This window comes from Papaver somniferum, chromosome 8 (assembly GCF_003573695.1).
Source record: "Papaver somniferum cultivar HN1 chromosome 8, ASM357369v1, whole genome shotgun sequence".
NCBI lineage: Eukaryota > Viridiplantae > Streptophyta > Magnoliopsida > Ranunculales > Papaveraceae > Papaver > Papaver somniferum.
Window position 1 is genome coordinate 20089494 of NC_039365.1, and position 19716 is coordinate 20109209.

The 19716-nt window shown below is 36.8% G+C and overlaps 4 protein-coding genes across 4 annotated transcripts; 2 read left to right on the forward strand and 2 right to left on the reverse strand.

Annotated features, from left to right (window-relative positions):
* Positions 1-623: 623 nt before the first annotated feature.
* Positions 624-2433, forward strand: LOC113302334 (3-ketoacyl-CoA synthase 4-like). Its single transcript, XM_026551242.1, has one exon. It carries the CDS (start codon positions 737-739, stop codon positions 2198-2200), a length of 1464 nt encoding a protein of 487 aa, XP_026407027.1. The 5' UTR covers positions 624-736; the 3' UTR covers positions 2201-2433.
* Positions 2434-7206: 4773 nt separating this feature from the next.
* LOC113304444 (3-ketoacyl-CoA synthase 4-like) lies at positions 7207-8692 on the forward strand. The gene has a single exon (XM_026553568.1). The coding sequence runs from the start codon at positions 7264-7266 to the stop codon at positions 8656-8658; it is 1395 nt and encodes a 464-aa protein (XP_026409353.1). The 5' UTR covers positions 7207-7263; the 3' UTR covers positions 8659-8692.
* A 43-nt stretch (positions 8693-8735) lies between these two features.
* LOC113304445 (membrane steroid-binding protein 1-like) lies at positions 8736-10867 on the reverse strand. The gene is made up of 2 exons (XM_026553569.1): positions 10459-10867; positions 8736-9304 (listed from the first exon to the last, which is right to left on the reverse strand). The coding sequence occupies exons 1-2, from the start codon at positions 10767-10769 to the stop codon at positions 8980-8982; spliced, it is 636 nt and encodes a 211-aa protein (XP_026409354.1). The 5' UTR covers positions 10770-10867; the 3' UTR covers positions 8736-8979.
* Positions 10868-15302: 4435 nt separating this feature from the next.
* On the reverse strand, positions 15303-17823 carry LOC113304346 (methionine adenosyltransferase 2 subunit beta). Its single transcript, XM_026553431.1, has 6 exons — positions 17465-17823; positions 17216-17372; positions 16487-16674; positions 16273-16396; positions 15972-16102; positions 15303-15577 (listed from the first exon to the last, which is right to left on the reverse strand). Exons 1-6 carry the CDS (start codon positions 17696-17698, stop codon positions 15446-15448), a joined length of 966 nt encoding a protein of 321 aa, XP_026409216.1. The 5' UTR covers positions 17699-17823; the 3' UTR covers positions 15303-15445.
* Positions 17824-19716: the final 1893 nt, after the last annotated feature.

Consider the following 19716-nt stretch of genomic DNA (forward strand, 5'->3'; position numbering starts at 1 on the left):
CTGGATAATACGATCTGAAAGTGAAAACAAAACTGATTTTGAAAAGAAAACAGAAAGATAATCAAATCGAAAGCTAAAATAAACTAAAAACTTAACAATCTAACAAAATAACTGAATAAAAACGAACAAGAATCATAAAAAAAACAGAACACAACCTATCTCCATTAAATTGTAGTAGAAAGAAGAAAACGAAAAGATTAAGCAACATACCTGTTAAAAATCGCAGAAGAAATCTTCAGAAACCCTAGTCCCAAATCCAGAAGAAGAAAGAGAGCAGAATTTTCCCAAGAATAATCGGCTGAAATTTTTTTCAGAAACTTTGAAATAGACTGCTTTAATATATGTAGGATTGGAAGGGTAGTTTAGGTATTTAGAAATTTCGTACAATTTGTCCCGCACGTGTACAGGACCTGGGCTTAAAAAATTTGGTCCATTTTCATGTTTTCTCTTAATTATGGACCTCTGATTAGTGGGCTTTAATGGATGGACCTGCCACTAACTAAGAACACTATAATGGTACCTATTGGTAATTCCTATATATATATATATATGGTTTATACATTCGGCGTGTATGGTATTAGAAATTATTGGCAACCATTTAAGACAGCCATATGTGAGGCTGGACCACTATGACAGTATATATATCTGAGATCGCAATTACGCACCAAGTAGAGAACACATTAACTCTTTTCTCCTGTATAGCATTCACACAGTAAATCAAAACTTCATAAAGAGTATGAGTCTTAAAATCTCCTTAGTATACCATTACCTGATTCATGTTATCTCTGTCTGTATATTTCTCATCCCTCTTCTCCTGGTTGAAGCTAGTCAGACAAAACATGAGGATGCGTATGAGCTTTGGCATCATCACATCATCAAGCACCATCTAGTTGCAATTATAAGTTTTGTGGGTGTCATTGTTTTTGGTTTAACGGTTTACATGAGGAAACGCTCTCGAACTATCTACCTAGTTGATTTCGCGTGTTATCGCCCACCTTCTCATCTTCAGGTCTCATCTGAAATATACTTCAGAGATATCAAACGTGTTTATAGTTTGAATGAATCTTCGGCTGAATTTCAACGTAGGATTCTGGAGCGGTCTGGACTAGGTGAAGAGACTTGTCTTCCTGAAGGATTGCATGCCACACCCCCAAACCGAAGCTTAGAGATTGCTAGGAAAGAGACCGAGCAAGTTATGTTTGGAGCTTTGGATGATCTCTTCTCCGCTACTAATGCCAAACCTCAAGAAATTGGTATTCTTGTGGTGAATTGTAGTTTGTTCAATCCTACTCCCTCACTTTCCGACGTTATCATCAATAAATATAAACTGCAAAGTAATATTAAGAGCTTTGATTTGGGAGGAATGGGATGCAGTGCTGGAGTCATTGCAGTAGATCTTGCCAAGGGATTACTTCAGGTGCACCAAAACACTTGTGCTATTGTCTTGAGCACTGAGAACTTGACTTTACGGGCGTACTTTGGAGACAACAAATCTATGATGGTAACTAATTGTCTATTTCGTGTTGGTGGAGCTGCAATTCTCCTCTCCAACAGAAATCAATATAAACGGCAAGCTAAGTACAAATTAGTTCATACTGTGAGAACTCACCATGGTTCAGACGATGAAGCTTATAATTGTGTGCACCAGCACGAAGACGATGCTGGTAAGCTTGGTGTTTCCCTGTCCAAAACTCTTATGCCGGTTGCAGGGTTGGCACTAAAGACCAATATCGCCACTTTAGGTCCTCTCGTGCTTCCACTCTGCGAACAACTTAGATTTCTCATTACTATGGTGTCCAAGAAAATTTTCAACAACCTGAAAACCAAGACTTATATTCCTGATTTCAAATTTGCATTTGAGCATTTTTGTATACATGCTGGGGGAAGAGGAATAATCGATGAAATGGAAAAGAACCTTAAACTTTCGCGTATTCATGTTGAGGCTTCACGAATGACTCTTCATCGATTTGGAAACACGTCATCAAGCTCAATTTGGTATGAGTTGGCCTACATGGAAGCTAAAGGAAGGATGCGTAAGAACGACCGTGTGTGGCAGATTGCATTAGGAAGTGGGTTTAAGTGTAATAGTGCAGTGTGGGTTGCTCTCAAAAATGTGAAACCATCGTCTCTTCATGACAGTAAAAAGGGAAACCCTTGGAAAGATTGCATTCACAAGTATCCTGTGGAACTTCGTGTTTAATTAGTAGTTCATTAGATTGCATATGTGCATGCATGCTATGTTGTTTGTTCCTGAATAAGACAATAATAAGAGCGTAAGAGCTTTGATTTGTTAAACTAAGGTTTGTAATTTTGACAGAATGATTACAGGATCATGTGAGCCTTTTGTTATATCGATCCTTATCTCAAGTTTTAATTTGTTGATGATTATAACTTAAAGTTCGATCGGCTTCTGCCAGTGATGGTTTTAGATAATTATCAATGTCTATGTCTTTCAATAATCAAGCCCTTGAAATCAATATTAATTATAACACATGAATGCCCACATGCATGGCAATGCAACTCATGTCCAAACACCAAACATGATGTCGAAGACTTCTCTATCTATCTCTGTATGACGATCGTATTTAGGTGCCTTAATGGTTACCCGCAAACTTGTACTTCTAAACCATGAGAGCTATATGCATGGCACCAGCGCAGTACTTCCGCATTGCCACACATGTGATGATATTAAAGTTCAAGGAAATCAGGGACGGATCCAGAAAGTATAAATTTTCTTTTAAGGCATGGGCTAGAAACTTGGTCGAGCAAAAAAAAAAATTATTTGGCTTGTGGACTAGCAAGATCACCCCGGGCTTTAGCCCCTTTAGCCCAGGGGTAGGTCCGTCCCTGAAGGAAATACTAATTGGTCCTGCAAATAATATATTAAAGACAGTCTAGTCCAGTGGACCTAGTCAATTATCTGTTTGGTCCTATTTGGTAATATAAATTATAATTTGGTCCTAAAAATTATGGTTTGGTCCTAGGGTGATGTCATGGATGATGTAAATGTCACCTTTTAGTGGCAAAAATACTCTTTTGGATAAGGACCATATATATATAGTCAAAAAGTAAGAGAGAATAAATCGTTTTCAGATTTACTTTCTCTCTCATCTTTCCAGATCTAATCTCTCTCTCTTTTTCTTTCTTCTTCTTTTTCCTCCTGTTAATGGCGTCTCCATTTTTTTTCTTCTATTTTTCTTCCTGCTGCTGTAAACGATGGTGATGAAGGTGAAAATCGATTTAGATATTTAGATCGGTAGTTGTAGACGATGAATACAATTTTCTTAGGGTTTTTTTTCTTTTTTCTGCTGCTGTTGACGATGAAGATGATGAAGAAGATGAAGATATGTTGTTGTTGCTGCTGTTGACGATGAAGATGATGGTGTTAATCTTGATTTTTATGATGATGATGAAGAAGATGAAGACGATGGTGTTAATCTTGATTTTCTTTTTTCTGCTGCTGTTGACGATGAAGATGATGAAGAAGATGAAGTTATGTTGTTGTTGCTGCTGTTGACGATGAAGACGATGGTGTTAATCTTGATTTTGATGATGATGATGAAGAAGATGAAGAAGATAAAGATCTGCTACTGCTACTGCCGTTGATGATGAAGACGGTGGTGTTTTTGAAGACGAAGTTGTTGTTGTTGTGGTTGAAGACGTCGAAGATGATGATGCTGCAGTTCATTCCAGAAATGAGCTCTGCTTTTATATGGAGTTCATTCCAAAAATGAACTCTGTCTTTTTAGGTTTTTATATGGAGTTCATTTCTGGAATGAAGTCTTTTTGTTTAGGTTGTTATATGGACTTCATTTCTGGAATGAACTCTATTTTTTTAGGTTTTTGTATGGACTTCATTTCTGGAATGAACTCTGTTTTTTTAGGTTTTTGTATCGAGTTCATTTCTGGAATGAAGTCTGTTTATTTATGTTTTTATATGGAGTTCATTTCTGGAATGAAGTCTGTTTATTTAGGTTGTTATATGGACTTCATTTCTGGAATGAAGTCTGTTTTTTTTAGGTTTTTGTATGGACTTCATTTCTGGAATGAACTGCTACAAGAAAATAAATAAAAATTAACACGGAAGGGTATTTTTGTCAGTTTAATATTTTTAAATAATTATGGACCAAACAGTAAAGGCGTTTGACCAAAGAACTAAACAGACATGGACCCACCTAAAAAAGGACCAAACGATATTTTTCCCATTAAAGTTCACACAAAGAATACCAAAAACACAAAATAAACATCTAGCGAATTGCGTGGGTTTCACGAGTCAAGCAAGAGTATTTATTGTTGCTGGTAATTTGGTTTTCTTAATAGCTCAAGTCTGATAAAAAATTTAAAGACTTGGAAGTGTCATGTGGTTTTGAATGAAGAACAGCAGGTACATTTCCTGGAGCAAACATGTCATGTTTTTTTTCTTTTGTTTAAATACACTCTTCTTACACTGTTACAGTTATTTGTACCTGCAAGTAGATATTACTGCTGCGGTAACTCTTTCAGTCATCAATAACATTACTGGATATTCCTTGGAGAAAGTTGTCAGTCTTAGGTATCAAATTGGAGAGTAAAACTGAAGCTTACTAGCCCCCTTTCAGTGAAGAAAATCAAGGACAGTGTATATAATCAATGACTGTAAATTTATATTGTATACTATCTTTTTAGATATTTAACTGTGTACCTAGATATATGCTAAATTTGGCTGACAAACACACCTGCTGCTATAAATTTGCATTTAATCAAAGGAACTGTAGCATGACGCAGTATTTTTAATTATTAAGGATTTACTATGCAATTATGCGGAGAAGAAAATAAGATATGCACACATGACAATTGTCCTGAATGTCTGAATGCTTTGAACTCTAATAATGGCTCGATGATATATACAGCTTTTGATACAAACAGTTTGGCTGGTTTTTCTAAAAAGGTTAAAACTGATCAAATGTCGAAATTGAAGTGCCGGCTTTAAATGAAATAAGTACTTACCATGGAGAAAAATCATGCGTAGCACCAGAGCAGGACGACATCACTCATGCAGGAACATGCCACATTTGCGTGGAGATGCTTCTCAACTTGTCTAAACAACGGCCAAAATCGCATGCGTGACCAGATTTCTCATATTCTGTAACTTCACATGCCACAATTGCGTGGAAATGCTTCTAAACTTGTCTAAACAACGGCCAAATTGCATGCGTGACCAGATTTCTCAACTTCTACAACTTCACATGCTCAAGTGGTCTCTGCTGTACTAGAGATATGGTAATCTGGTAGAAACCAATCGGATAGAAACATGCCTAGTGCAGATTTTTAGGCTTATAGGTACGAGCATGCTCCCACCATGTGTTGTGTAACTTTCTGAAAGCTCTTCTCTTAATGTATTTGCCTCCATAAAACCAGATTGATGAGTTTCATTGCTAAAAGCTTCATTGAAGAATTGTTAAATCAGGTATTATTATTATGGCTTTTGATGAAACTGGTGGTTTTCGTAAAGCAAACACGTAACTTGTAAGTAGGGCTGCACAACGGGTAGGGTGGGTAGGATATGGCCTATACCCGCCACCCTACCCGTTTACCGGCGGTTAAGAAAATCTTTACTCGCCACCCTACCCGCCAAATAATGGATAGGGTAGGATACGGTTAAAAAACTGGCGGGTAGGGTAGGGTTGTCGGGTAGGAGTAGGGTATGTGCACTTCTAGATAGGGTGGGTAGGATATGGACTATACCCGCCACCCTACCCGTTTACTGGCGGTTAAGAAAATCTTTACCCGCCATCCTACCCGCCGAATAGTGGATAGGATAGGATACGGTTAAAAAACTGGCGGGTAGGGTAGGGTTGGCGGGTATGGGTAGGGTATGTGCACCCCTACTTGTAAGTATTGACTTCTCTTTGGTTTAATTACAGTCTTCATAGTTCATACACTGTTTCAGTAGTACCATTTCTGAAAAATTGTTTGCTTTGTATTATGAGCTATGAAATGGCAGTAATGAAAAGCTTATAATTGCATTTGCTCGTCCTTTTATGTATATGGAATGGAATCTGTGTGAACAACTGCATGTGTGTACCTAGCTAGAACTAGGCACCATATGACTGATGCCCAATAATAGGGTTTGCATTTAATCAGAAAGAATGGCACGGCGACACCTCTCATTTTGTATAGTACACATTAATATTGACGAGCACACTTTGTTACTACGTAATTAAGCTTAGATAAGTACTTCAAACATAGACTGATGCCAACAGGCTCATAAATATGAATAGCACATATTAAACAAAACATTAATCTCACTTAGTAGTTTGTACTTGTACAACAAGAAGAAAAGTATTCAAGAGCACATGTGCTGAAGGTCCATCATATTGTGATGGTTCGGTTATCAGTTTTTAACCATGAGCATAGTATCAATTGGCAAAGAGGACACTGACGAGCCCGATAGAACAGTGTGCATTTATTCAGAAGAGAGGAAAATTTTAAAGCAGAAGATCAGCAAATCCACATTCTTCTAGTTGGGTGCCTCATTCTCACTATAATCAATGTATAAAAAGGAGGGGTACAAAGATTGGATCACCCAATCATAAGAGAAAAATATATAGTACATAACAGTTTGTTTGCCTTTGATAACTTTTTTGTTATCATTAAATCGTACGACCCAAATATGGTAGTGGTAATGGTAAAATATGGTACGGGAAGATGAATCTTGTCTAGGGGTGCACATACCCAATCCATACCCGCCAACCCTACCCTACCCGCCAGTTTTTTAATCGTATCCTATCCTATCCACTATTCGGCGGGTAGGATGGCGGGTAAAGATTTTCTTAACCGCCAGTAAACGGGTAGGGTGGCGGGTATAGTCCATATCCTACCCACCCTACCTAGAAGTGCACATACCCTACTCCTACCCGACAATCCTACCCTACCCGCCAGTTTTTTAACCGTATCCTATCATATCCATTATTTGGCGGGTAGGGTGGCGGGTAAAGATTTTCTTAACCGCCGGTAAACGGGTAGGGTGGCGGGTATAGGCCATATCCTACCCACCCTACCCGTTTTGCAGCCCTAATCTTGTCACATGTACTACTTGACTAGCTAGACAAAATGGTCTCAACAAGAATCATCAATTTGAGTTCTTGTGGTCCAAAACTCACAACATTACACTTATAAGAACCTTTGTTTTGTTTCAGCTGAAAATTCAAGCAAAACGAAAGAAAATATTATTGTTGTTCTTAGAGTTCAGAGTAGAGCTAAAAACCCTATTGACAAATCAATATGAATCTTAAGTTTGGTTCCAAGTACTTGATTACCCAGCTTTTAACTCTCTTTCTTGTTCCTTATGTTGCTGTAATGCTCATTGAAGTTATTAGCGGAGTAGAATCCAAGAATGTATATCAGCTTTGGCTTCAATATTTTCAGTTCAATCTGGTTAGCATGACTACCTGTTTTGTTCTCATTGTTCTTTCTTTGATACTTTACGCAATGACTCGGGCTAAACCTGTCTACCTCGTCGATTATGCTTGTTATCAACCACCTGCTCACCTTCAAGCTCCAAGACAATATTACCTAGAACGCGCTAAAGCTCTTGGTAATCTCGATGAGTCTTCGTTTGAGTTCCAGCGCAAGATTCTTGAGCGGTCTGGGCTAGGAGAAGAGACTCATCTCCCTAAAGCATTGCACTGCATACCTTCACAAGCTTCAATGGTCACTGCTAGGGAAGAGACCGAGCAGGTCATGTTTGGTGCTTTGGATAATCTGTTTTGTGGTACAAACATTAATCCCCAAGATATTGGTATTCTTGTTGTGAACTGCAGTTTGTTTGATCCAGCTCCTTCACTTGCGGCCATGATAGTTCATAAGTATAAACTTAGAAGTAACATTAAAAGTTTCAATCTAGGAGGGATGGGTTGTAGTTCCGGAGTAATTGCAGTTGACCTGGCAAAGAACTTGCTACAAGTTCATCGCAGTAGTTACGCGATTGTTATGAGCACGGAGAATGTTACTCTGAGTACGTATTCTGGTGACAACAAATCTATGATGATAACAAATTGTCTGTTTCGTGTTGGTGGTGCAGCGATTCTTCTTTCAAACAAATATGTAGACAGACGGCGAGCTAAGTACAAATTGGCTCATATTGTTAGAACCCACCGTGGGTTGGACGACAAGTCATTCAAATGTATTTACCAAGAGCAGGATGAAACTGGTATTGTGGGTGTTTCACTGTCCAAAAATCTTACAAGTATAGCCGGAGAGGCCCTTAAGATCAATATCACCACCCTAGGTCCGCTCGTCCTACCCATCAAAGAACAACTTCATTTTTTCATTACCATGGTGGTGAAGAAGTTGTTCAGGAAATCAAAAATGAAGATGTACATCCCAGATTTTAAGCTTGCATTTGATCATTTTTGTATACATGCTGGGGGAAGAGGAGTGATTGATGAATTAGAAAAGAGTTTGCAATTGTCTTCGGTTCATGTTGAAGCTTCTCGAATGACTCTTCAACGATTTGGCAATACATCATCAAGTTCAATTTGGTACGAGTTGGCTTACATCGAGTCCAAGGGAAGAATGCATAAAGATGATCGTGTATGGCAGATTGCATTCGGAAGCGGTTTTAAGTGTAATAGTGCAGTCTGGGTAGCACTCAAGAATGTGAAGCCAGCTTCATAAACTAATCTTTTCCCAAGATCACAACGAAATGGTTTACAGTTTTTTCTAGGTTTAGACTCATCACAATTGGCTGCTAGTTAAAGCCTTGAAACAACAATTTAACCTATTAATGCATTAAAAGGCAACACCAAAATTCAACTATGGTAGAAAATTCACGTACTTAATAAAAGTGTCACTTGGAAAGACTAAACTGCAGCTTTGAAGTTTTTAACATGTCCTCTATTCCCTTTATATATCTTTATTACAACAATCTGAATGTACCAAGTTTAACTGTAAACGCCAAGCAAGAAGACCAAGAGCAAGAAGCTACTCGTTTCCACCCTATTCAGCTTTTACTTCTTCTGTAGTATGGTGCTCCTCGGTGGTTTCTGCTGGTGCAGCTTCCTCTGCAGGTGGCGCATTCTCTGTTGCAGCTTCAGAGGTTGAAGATCCATCAACAACTGGGACAGTTTTCTTGACAGTACCAACCTTAACGTATTTGCTCATGAATTTGTACTCCCAGTCTTGTAAAGCCTCGAGTTCAAAGGGGCCAAGACCGGTGGTATCTCCAGTTAGATCCTTATCTTCAAAGGACATCTTTGCAAGAGCTCTACTAGCATCTTTACCGGTGAACAAAGCGTATGGGCCACCAGGTCCATAAAACATCCTGCAAGGAAGCAGATAATGAGTAAATCTCATGGCAACAGAAGAAATTCAGGACTACATTAGGAATAGCAACAACATTGTTTTACATAAGCTGCCTACACAGACAAATATCGAATAGTTTGAACAACAGGAAAAAAAGAAAATGAATTTTCGATAAGTCCAGTAACTTCAGGGCATGACATGCTTCCATACCATAGTTATTTGGATCTCTTTTCAAAATATCAATATACATAAAGTTGTGAACACAAATTTTCTAATCTAATGGAGCTTCGTCTACAACTAAACATACACAACAACATTTGCCAAAAGAAGGTGAACTGTGAACGAAGAGAACCCTTAAAGCTCGCACAGATATTGACATACAAACTCATCTGTGCCCAACTCTGATAAATTTAAAAAACATCCAAATGGAATAATTAGTTTCAAAATTGAGCTGTCCTTGTATGTAGAATCCATCAAGTATATAAATTAACAAATGGTTCAACAAACTAATTAATCCAATGAGTAAGTAATTCATCCCTCGTACAAGGTCTTCTTCTCCTGATTGTCCGAGGCTTTTCTTAAACTTTCCAAAAGAAACCATCAAATACTATGATTTTACTACTTCAGTAAAATCACAAACAAACATTTAAAATTTTTTCACAAATCAGTAATCTACACCGTCTGAAAACTTTATATTAGCTTCAAAACTGCGCTATCTGATATACCTACAATCCATCATGTATAAAATTGAGCTATCCAGATTAACCCCTGGTTCAACAAACTAACTGAATCCGAAGAGTAAATAATCCATTCCTCATGTATGTTGTTCTTCTCTTGATTGTCCAAGGCTTTTCTTACTTACCAAAAGCAATCATCAAATAATACTATGATTTAAAACTTCAGTAAAATCACAAACAAACATCTAAGAATAATTTACTAATCGGTAATCTACAGCATCTGAAAATTTTATATCATCCAAATTCAGTCCATAAAAGAGCCCAATTCACATAAAGACCCAAACAATCAAGTAATCCTAAAGCAATTACCAATTAAAACCCTAAACAAACATTCCTTACAAACCCTAAATAAATCCCCCAAATCAGAAAACTCAAAGAATCAACAAAATCAACATACTATGTAAAAACAAGCTGAGGGAAGTGAGATGAGATATACCTGCTCTGAGAAACATCATAGATCTGTCCTTTAATAGCCATAAGCAATGGTTTTTTAGGATCAGAACCATCATAAACTTTGAGTTCCTCTTCACTAATCTCACCTAATTGAACTGGTGGTGGTAAAGGTTCCCTTTCTTCTTCAATTTCTCTATGCCTCTGTGGTGGTGCTGGATTAGAACCAAACAAACCAGTAACAACATAATAGAAAGCTAAAGCTAATGCTACCACTGTGAAGAAAGTTGCTGGACTTAATCCTGTATATGCTGTTATTGATTGTTTAAACGTTTCCCACAGCTCTAAATTCGCCATGATTCTACTTGCTAGTCAAACTATCTGCAGGAAGGGAGCTCAAATATCAAATCTCTACTCACTCCTCTCTGGATTGGGGATTTTCTTCAGTCTCACACCTTTTCTGTTCCTATAAAGTATCTTTTTCACCTAAAACTTTGATTGGACCGTCCAAATTACTAAAATACCCCTTTAAACGACGTGATATTACCGTTAATATTTGGGTGAGTACACGCACTTAGGCCTGTCAATATATGTCCGATATCCGGAATCCGTTTCCGATTATTCGAGATCCTATAGGATTTTATCCGTTTTATCGGATATCGGATAAAAAAAATTATCGGATATTTCTTCCTTAACCTATCTATATCGGATTAGGCTATATCCGTTTGGTTAACATCCGATATCCGATAGAATTAGGGGTATAATTGTAATTTCATATATTAATCGATTATCACTGCCTGGATTGAGTGGATTCAGTTGAGAACCGAGTCATTTTTTTCGTTTTCTTTTTTTCCTTCTCTTCTCTTCTCAGTTCTCAATCGATCACTCTCTGTCTCTCCCGATCAATCACTCACTCAGTTGCTTTGCTTATCAATCAGACAATCACTCACCCGCTCAATCAGGTACTTCTATTTCCATATTCGATTTTTGTGTTCGATTTTCATGAAATTAGGGATTTGTGGTTTCTGTCTTGCAAAAAAATTTAGGGTATGATGAAATTAGAGAAAGATTTGAGATGGGTTTATTCTTAAATAAGAATATGAGGCCTAACAATCTGAGATTATGAAAGTTTATGAAAGTTTTATGGAAATAGGGAAACTGATGAATATCTTTTGATGTGAGTTTTCTTCTAATTTTTGGTTTTTGAATTTTAGATGTTGGATGGATATAGGGTTTTTAGTAGTTTAGATTGATTATTGTATGATTTTCCCTTTTTTTTTTTGATTTGAGAAAAGTGAATTAGGGGTTCAGCAAATGCATCATAGAGATTTTTAGAATAATTAGGGGAATGTGATTATGTGACCACTGTTCTTGAAAATGATTTGGTAATGTTGTATCATACACATGATAGTATTGGATGAACTAGGGACTGGGGAACAAAGACTAAGCTTTCAGTGTCTTTTCTTTAAGCTGGTATTATTAGTGCTCTGTAGCATTGATGCTTGAGAGTTTCATGTGTCTTAGTTTCCCTCTTTGTATGATTCCTGCTCAAATTAAATTAGTGAAACTGGATACAGAAATCTAGCTTAGTAGCTTTTACTTCTAGTTAGCTATAGTGAAAATATCTTTTGTAACTTACTGTTTTATTTCTTGTGTCCTTCCACTGCCTTCTAGCTTATGATACAATATCCTTCTCACCCTATGGGCATCTACATTTCAATACAGGAAATTGCAAAAATGTTTAAAAAACCAGCCAAGGGAAAGACAGTTGCAACCTCAAAGTCAACCCCTTTGCCTCAAACTACATCAAATGCTATCATTTCCAGGGATGGTTCACAATCACAAAGTGTTCAAGCTTCAGCAATTGGCTCAACAGAACCAGAAGAAAACCCAACTGATGATAACATCAACATGCCAAGCTCTCATACAGGTGGCTCAGGTGATGAAGATAGAGAAGATGGTGAGGATCCACTGATAACTGCTCTGAAGAAAAAGCTTAGATCAACAAGGTCACCAGTGTGGGATGAATTTGAAAGGGACTGTAAAGTAAGATACAACAGTAAAAAGAATGCGAGGGAAGCTGTTGTACTAGGTACATGCCATCATTGCAAGAAGATAGTTGATGCTGGTAGTCTCAGTGGTACTACAAGGTTGTCTAATCATCTAAAGATTTGCCGAGACAGACCACAGAACAAGGCTGGACAACAACAGATTGCTACTTCACTGAAAACAGCAGGTAACAAAGCTTTAAAACTAGCTAATTGGAAGTATGATCCTGCTATTTCTAGGGAATACATGATTAAAATGATTGCTAAGCATGATTACCCTCTGAACATGGCTCAACATTTTTACTTTAGAATGTATTGCAAGTCTTTGAACCCTGCTGCTAAGATCATGAGTAGAAACACAACTAGAAGTGATTTGATGAAGTTTTTTCATGAACAAAAACAAGAATTACAGTTAGTATTGGATAAGTTGACTTCTAGATGTAGTCTTACAACTGATATGTGGACTGCTAAGCATACTAAAGATGGGTATTGTTGTGTGACATGCCACTACATAGATGATGAATGGAATTTGGTTAAGAAAACATTAGCTTATATTGTAGTGCCATCACCACACACAGGAGATGTTCTCACAAAATGTATCAAAACTTGTACTCTTGAATGGAACATAGATAGGAAATTCCTTGCTTTAACTGCTGATAATGCTGCTGCCAATGGTGTTATGATGAGAAACTTGATTTCGTGGCTAAAGAGTAAGAATTGTCTAGTTCTTGATGGGGAATTGTTTCACATGAGGTGTGCCAACCACATTCTTCATTTGGTTGTCCTAGATGGTATGAAAGTTGCTGCTAAGTTTGTGCAATCAATTAGAGATTGTGTTAAGTATGTTAAAGCTTCACAAGCTAGGAAAGAGAGGTTTGAATTGGCTATGTCACAGGTTAGGTTGTCTGGAAAGGCAGTTAGTCTAGACGTGGACACTCGATGGAACTCAGTTTTTGTTATGCTTAAGAATGCAATCGGGGTGAGAAAAGGGTTTGAAAGATTAGCTGTCCTTGATCATGAATTCGACTGTATACCAAGTGAAGATGAGTGGGAACAAGGGGTAGTTATTTGTAGGTGTTTATAGGTGTTTAATGATGTTTCTACCAGGTTTGCAGGGATGAAGTATCCAACTGCGAATCTGTACTATAATGGGGTCTATGAAGTTCACAAGTGCATCAAACAATGGGAAGGAAGTGATTATGAGTATATCAGACAAATGGGGTTGAAGATGAGAGAGAAGTTCGATGCGTATTGGCTCGAAAGTAATTTGGTTATGGGCATCGGTGTTGTGTTAGATCCTAGATACAAGGCAAGATGGGTAGAGTTTCGTTATAAGAAGTTGTATGGAACTGGCTATGCAGTTGAGTATAACAAATTCAAAGAACAATTGACATCTCTTTTCAATGCGTATGATTCACAAAACTCAAATGCAGATGAACACTATTTTGGTGGCCGCAGCTCTGTCTCTAGCTCAAGTGTGATGGATTCAGACAATCCAGATGAATTATGTGATCCTGAATATGTTGAGTTTATGATGGAGAACATTGACTTTGAGGTGCAGAAATCTGAGTTGGACAAGTATTTAGAAGAACCAATGCTTAGCAAAGGCTCACCAAAAGATGAGTATTTATTTGAAATCTTGAGTTGGTGGAAGCTAAATGCACCTAAGTACCCAACTCTTGCAAAGATGGCAAGAGATGTCTTGGCTATCCCAGTCACCAGTGTGGCATCCGAATCAATGTTCAGTGCAGGTGGTAGAGTGCTTACAACACACAGAGCTTCATTAGATCCAGAGGTTATTGAAGCATTGTTATGCTTAAGCGATTGGTTGCCAGATTTCATTTGTGATGAAGGTAAACATTTTTTTCTTCTTAAACTCAGTGCATAGTTCCTATTATTACTACTTAGACAATTGTTGTGTATCTTATTCTATCTGAATGTTGACTTGTTAATTGTTATAATGCAGATATGGAAATTTTGGAAACCGAAGACGAATGAAGACAAGAGAGACCCTGTTTGAATATCTGTTAAGTTTTTACTTTCTTTAGCATTTGCTTGTGCTTCTTTTCATGTATGTGTGTGAGTAAGAGACTTACATTCAGATGAAGACAATTCAGATGCCATCTTATGAGTATTGTTTCCAAGTTTTATGTATGACAGTATGAGAATAATTTCACCTTTACAGATTTTTTTGTTACTAACGGATATTATCGGATAAATATTCGTTATCCGATAGCTTAACCTATCGGATATCGATATCTGATTTTGATATCCTATAGGATATTCTCGGATATCGAATATCCGATAGTTCTTAACCTGTCGGATATCGGATATCCAGATATCCGACGGATATTCTTCCATTGACAGCCCTACACGCACTGCACGGGAAGGGGTTATTATGCGGTATCTTATGCTGCCGGCGGTCATTCAAAGGGTGGACTGGATGTTGTCATGTTGGTAATGAGGCAAGGAACTTGTCAAATTCTAGAAACAAAACAAAAAAATCACAAATTAGGTTGGACTCATAAATTTTAAAATAAGAATGAATTCAAGAATCCGAAAGAAGGCAGAAGATTCTTCACAAAAAATTAACTTTTTTTACTTCTTGAAATCGGTCTTTTTGAATTGTTTGCTACTTCTGATTTTTATCCAAAATAACTTCTTACTTTTTTTGTTTTCAGAAGTCAAAAAGCAATTATCAAACAATATCCAAACAGGCTATTAACTTTTCGTGAAGCATTATTTTTTGCTTTCTCTTCTTTAGAAGCACTTTTAAGCAACCAATTCAGTCATCTGCAATATGTTTGCTGTACTCTGTAGGATTCAGGCATCCAGATCAAACTGAGAGTAAGTTGCAATGTATTTACTTTACTTTCAATAAATGGATTACAATTTATCACAGAGAATTCCATGCAAATCTGACATGACCAGACAATGTTAAATGAAATAGAGAAAAATACAGATTTACATCAAGTCCTTATTTGTTCAGGGATGAGGCGTTGCATCAAGAGTTAATCTCACACCATCCAGGTATGGGGTCGGTTTAATACCAAGCGTTTGAGCTAGTTTGGTGATGTCCATGGAAATGTCGGCAGGGGAGTTCACACCGCGATTCACCTGAAAATTGTGGACATACTGTAAGTTTATCTTTGTTTTTGACAATTGTAATGCTTCGTTAAGAATGTGTAATGTACGATAAGAAGATATACAAGATATTGAGTTTCAGATCTTTTCCTATAAGTAAGATGTATGAGTTCAAGGAAGGAAGAAAAAATGTTTGTTTGACCGTCAATACATGGGTCATTATGGGTTGATGTCTACAGCTGGTATAGAGGGAGAGTAGGGGATGAAACAAGTAGCCTACATTATCACTAAGAGAAAATATTGACAAACGATATAATCCATCCACATACAGAAAATGAACTCGAAACTTGAAAGTGGAAGAATGGAATGCAGATTTCGCAAAAATGATAATCGATTTGAAAAATATTTCAAGATATTGAATACATACTGATGATGCAGAGACGGGTTTCAGTAATGATGTGTTGTATCCTCTAACAGTTGCAACAGCTTCAGCCATTTGCAAACGGGATAACCGATCTGGTCCTCCAACGTTTAATAGTAATTTCATCTGTTCTTTATCTGATGATATGCAAAATAATACATGAAAGACAAACCAGTTAAGCTTAAGCACATATGCACATTGAGATATCAACAAAAGAATAAGAAAGCTTTGGAAACCCAAGCGAAGCTTTACTAGTAAATAAGGACTTTCTCAAGGTGCAACCGAGCAATACACATAAAGCTTATACCTGAGATCCACTTCGTAGACAAAGTTAGAATTACATCCACAACATCCTTGACGAAAACTGGGCATCGAAACTCATCATGAAAGAACTCCACTTCGGCACCCTTAAAGAGGATGCCATCAATCCACTGCATAACCAAGCAACTTAGATTCTTATCAAGATACAACACTCGACTCTATCCATGTAAAAACATATGGGGAAATTACTTTTCAAGGACCTGAATTGGAAGAGATTTCGCAATTGGTGAAATAGTTTGTGGCCCATAGATGATACTGCTCCTCAAAATTGCATAATTTGAACAGCTTGCAGAAATAAACTGCTCCGCTGCCACTTTTGATTTGCCATATACATTCACTGGGAATGTTTCATCTTCTTCTTTGTAGAATGATTTGGCTCCTTCATAAACTGATACAAAAGCAAGACAACAAGACTTAACTCCACCGAGAAACGTATGAACCGTGGCTTGTGAGAGAAAGAAAATAACTACAATCTTTTTATTCTGCTTTGTAAATGGAAATGACTGAAATGAGAAATCAAGAAAAACACTATTCAAACTAATACATTGAAAATTATCAACCTTCGTGTTGATAAAGGGCAACAATTTTGACAATTGTGCTAGTAATACATTAAAATTCAAACTAAGTGTGACTTCTGCAAGTCACTTGCTTTCTCAGTATTAGCTTATTTTCTGTTAGACCCATAAGAAAATGTAAAGCAAGCAAATACGATCCTTGGCAGTAATACATGGACTCAAACAAAGATCCACTACTATGTTTAAGTTACTACTGATTTACCATATGAACAAGGATTCCAACTTCACACATTAGCTTACATAAATTGCAGCACTCCGAAATCCAATTTTATAATTAGGTGTTCCTCCATCCATAATAACAATACAAAAATCAATTATCCTCCATACAATAAATAAGCTAATTGAGTGGTTTACCTTGATCAGTTGATAAATGAATCAAAAGGACACTGTCATCAAAGTTTAATAACCATTTCACCACAGAAGATGGTACATTTATAGCCATGGCTGCTGTTGGATCTGTTTCGCATACACGAGGTACAGACAACGCAGCACAGTTCACAATCACATCAGGCTGGCAATACAAAAATTAAACTCATTATAAGATTTTGAAATCAGTTCAAGATTACCCACAACAAAAATTAAAATAACTATGAGTTTGCAAACCTGCCCAAATGTAGTGGCGATGGAATCAAGACCTTGTCCAGTTTGTAAATCAACACGAAAAGCAACTGATGGAGAGATTTCATTGAGCAATGACTGAGGAGGAGTTGAGTAATGAGTAAATGCTAATTCATATTTTTGTTGTTGTTGTTTGATTTCTTCTGAAAACCTAACCAAGAGATGTTGCCCTAGATAACCAGTTCCTCCTAATACCAAAATTTTCTTCTTCTGGTCCATTTCTTGTTATGTTTTTGAGGGGTGTGTAGGTTTAGAGATCTGGGGATAATTAGGTCCGTCGGTATTTTTGGATACCACTGCCAGGAATGATTTTGCTTCAGTAACATTTTTGTTTCAAGCTGTATAAAAAATTTCTCCCGGACAAATTTCTAGCTTTTCGAATTCATTAACCTGGCTTGATTGGGTATTACCCAGATTAATTGGGGCATACCTAATGAGACAAACCTGGATCATTTTGAAGTAAAAGAAAATACTCCTTAATCATGTATTTTCTAAATGGCTAATATATTCTTGTTTAATTAACACTAAAACAATCTGATTAGGTTAATTAATTCCGTTTAAATTAGTTAATTGAGTATATTAAAACTTATGAATTTAAGTTATGAAATTTTGTTTTTGATTGAACTTATGTGGGAAGATTTTTGATGAAAAACATTTGTTTTGATAATATTTTTTGCAACGGAAATGAAAGCACACAACCAAACATTTCTGAAAAGGGGATTGCAAAGCTGTTATATGAAATCATACTCAAAATTATAGAGGAAATGAACACTTTCAATTCTGAAAGTATGAAAAGCCGGCAAGGTCGACGAATGAGGACCTTGCCGACTATATTTGGATGGTAAGGTAGATGATGAAGACGATGCCGACTAACTTTGGCCGGCAGGGTATTCAAATGAAGATAATGCCGACTTTATTTTTTTGACACTCAGGAAACGACTAATATTAGTTGGCAAGGTCTACAAAAAAAAACTCGCCGGCTGTTGAAAAATACCTTGTCGGCTGTAGAAATTTTTACAGTCGTCATGGCTATTATGAAAAGTCGTCAAGATATGCATGTTATGACCTTGCCGACTGAAGACACGTAAATCATAATTTTCAATTTCTAACCTAATATAACAATCAAATCACACAACAAAATGATGGGTTTGAGTTTAGACATCACTTAGAGTCTTCTTTTCGCTGGTAGAATCAATCATTTTTTTGGAAAATCAATGTTGAAGATTTTCGGTTGATGGAAGAAATGGAAAAAGATGAAAGGGAAGAACAGAGATATTAGAGAAGAGAGATTAGCAAAAATTAAGAGTTTTTTAGTTTTTAATTTTAGGGTTTAATTTTAAATTAATTAGTTCAAGGGTATTAAAGTAAAATCATCAATTTTGACCACCCCTTAGCAAGAGCACTAGGTCCATTTAAATTTGGGTATACCCCAATTAATTTGCGTATACCCCAATCTAGAAAGGTTTATTAACACCTTGTTTGTTTACTCCGGACTCATCTGAGTCATCTGGATCTGAGTCGTCTGGATCTGACTGAAATCACCTGACTTGAATCAGATCTGACTAAATATGTTTGTTTTGAGTCAGATCTGGCTCAACTGACTCAATAAAATGTGAGTCAGTGGTTTGGTTCCATGAGTCAGGGGTATTTTATTACCTGGCTCAAACGGCTCCGAGTCAGGGATTAGGTTTGAGGCAGAGATTGAGTCATATCTGACTCAAAATTGAAAACAAACGGTCTGACATCTGACTCTTGACGAGCCAGGGTTTGACTCAGATCCAGACCGCGAGTCAGATGCAAACAAACATGGTGTAAGTTGAAAAGTAACTTTTAAAGGTATATCCAAACACCATCTAAATATATTGTTTTCCCACACGTCTCACGTCAAATAAATTAATATCACTAGCATTTGTAAAATGAATTTTAAAGAGCTAAAAGTTTTCTTTTTTAGTAAACAAATGATATTTTCATTAATGGAAATTTGAGGTTACATTGAGTTTAAGATCGAAAATAAAAGAATATAGAGTAATAAGAACATACCGTAAAAGAACAATACCGAGAAATTCGTAAGTGAAAGAGAAGGTTACCAGAGTAAGATAAATACAAGTATGAATAAGATCCGATTAAATCGGAGGAAGAATGGTTTTTCTCGGAAGTAAATTTCAACCATTTAGTTTATTTTTCTTCTTTAGAAAGATGTGCTCCCAAAATAGGGGTGATTTGCTCAAATCTCTTGT

Bases quoted from the DNA above. Each gene is read 5' to 3' on its own strand.
- LOC113302334 (XM_026551242.1), top strand. From the start codon at position 737: ATGAGTCTTAAAATCTCCTTAGTATACCATTACCTGATTCATGTTATC.
- LOC113304444 (XM_026553568.1), top strand. From the start codon at position 7,264: ATGAATCTTAAGTTTGGTTCCAAGTACTTGATTACCCAGCTTTTAACT.
- LOC113304445 (XM_026553569.1), bottom strand. From the start codon at position 10,769: ATGGCGAATTTAGAGCTGTGGGAAACGTTTAAACAATCAATAACAGCA. The intron at 9,305-10,458 runs GTATATCTCATC...GCTTCCTTGCAG, and splicing joins TATGATGTTTCTCAGAGCAG to GATGTTTTATGGACCTGGTG.
- LOC113304346 (XM_026553431.1), bottom strand. From the start codon at position 17,698: ATGGACCAGAAGAAGAAAATTTTGGTATTAGGAGGAACTGGTTATCTA. The intron at 16,675-17,215 runs GTAAACCACTCA...CTTTTGTATCAG, and splicing joins TCATTTATCAACTGATCAAG to TTTATGAAGGAGCCAAATCA. The intron at 15,578-15,971 runs GTATGTATTCAA...CACAATTTTCAG, and splicing joins AACCCGTCTCTGCATCATCA to GTGAATCGCGGTGTGAACTC.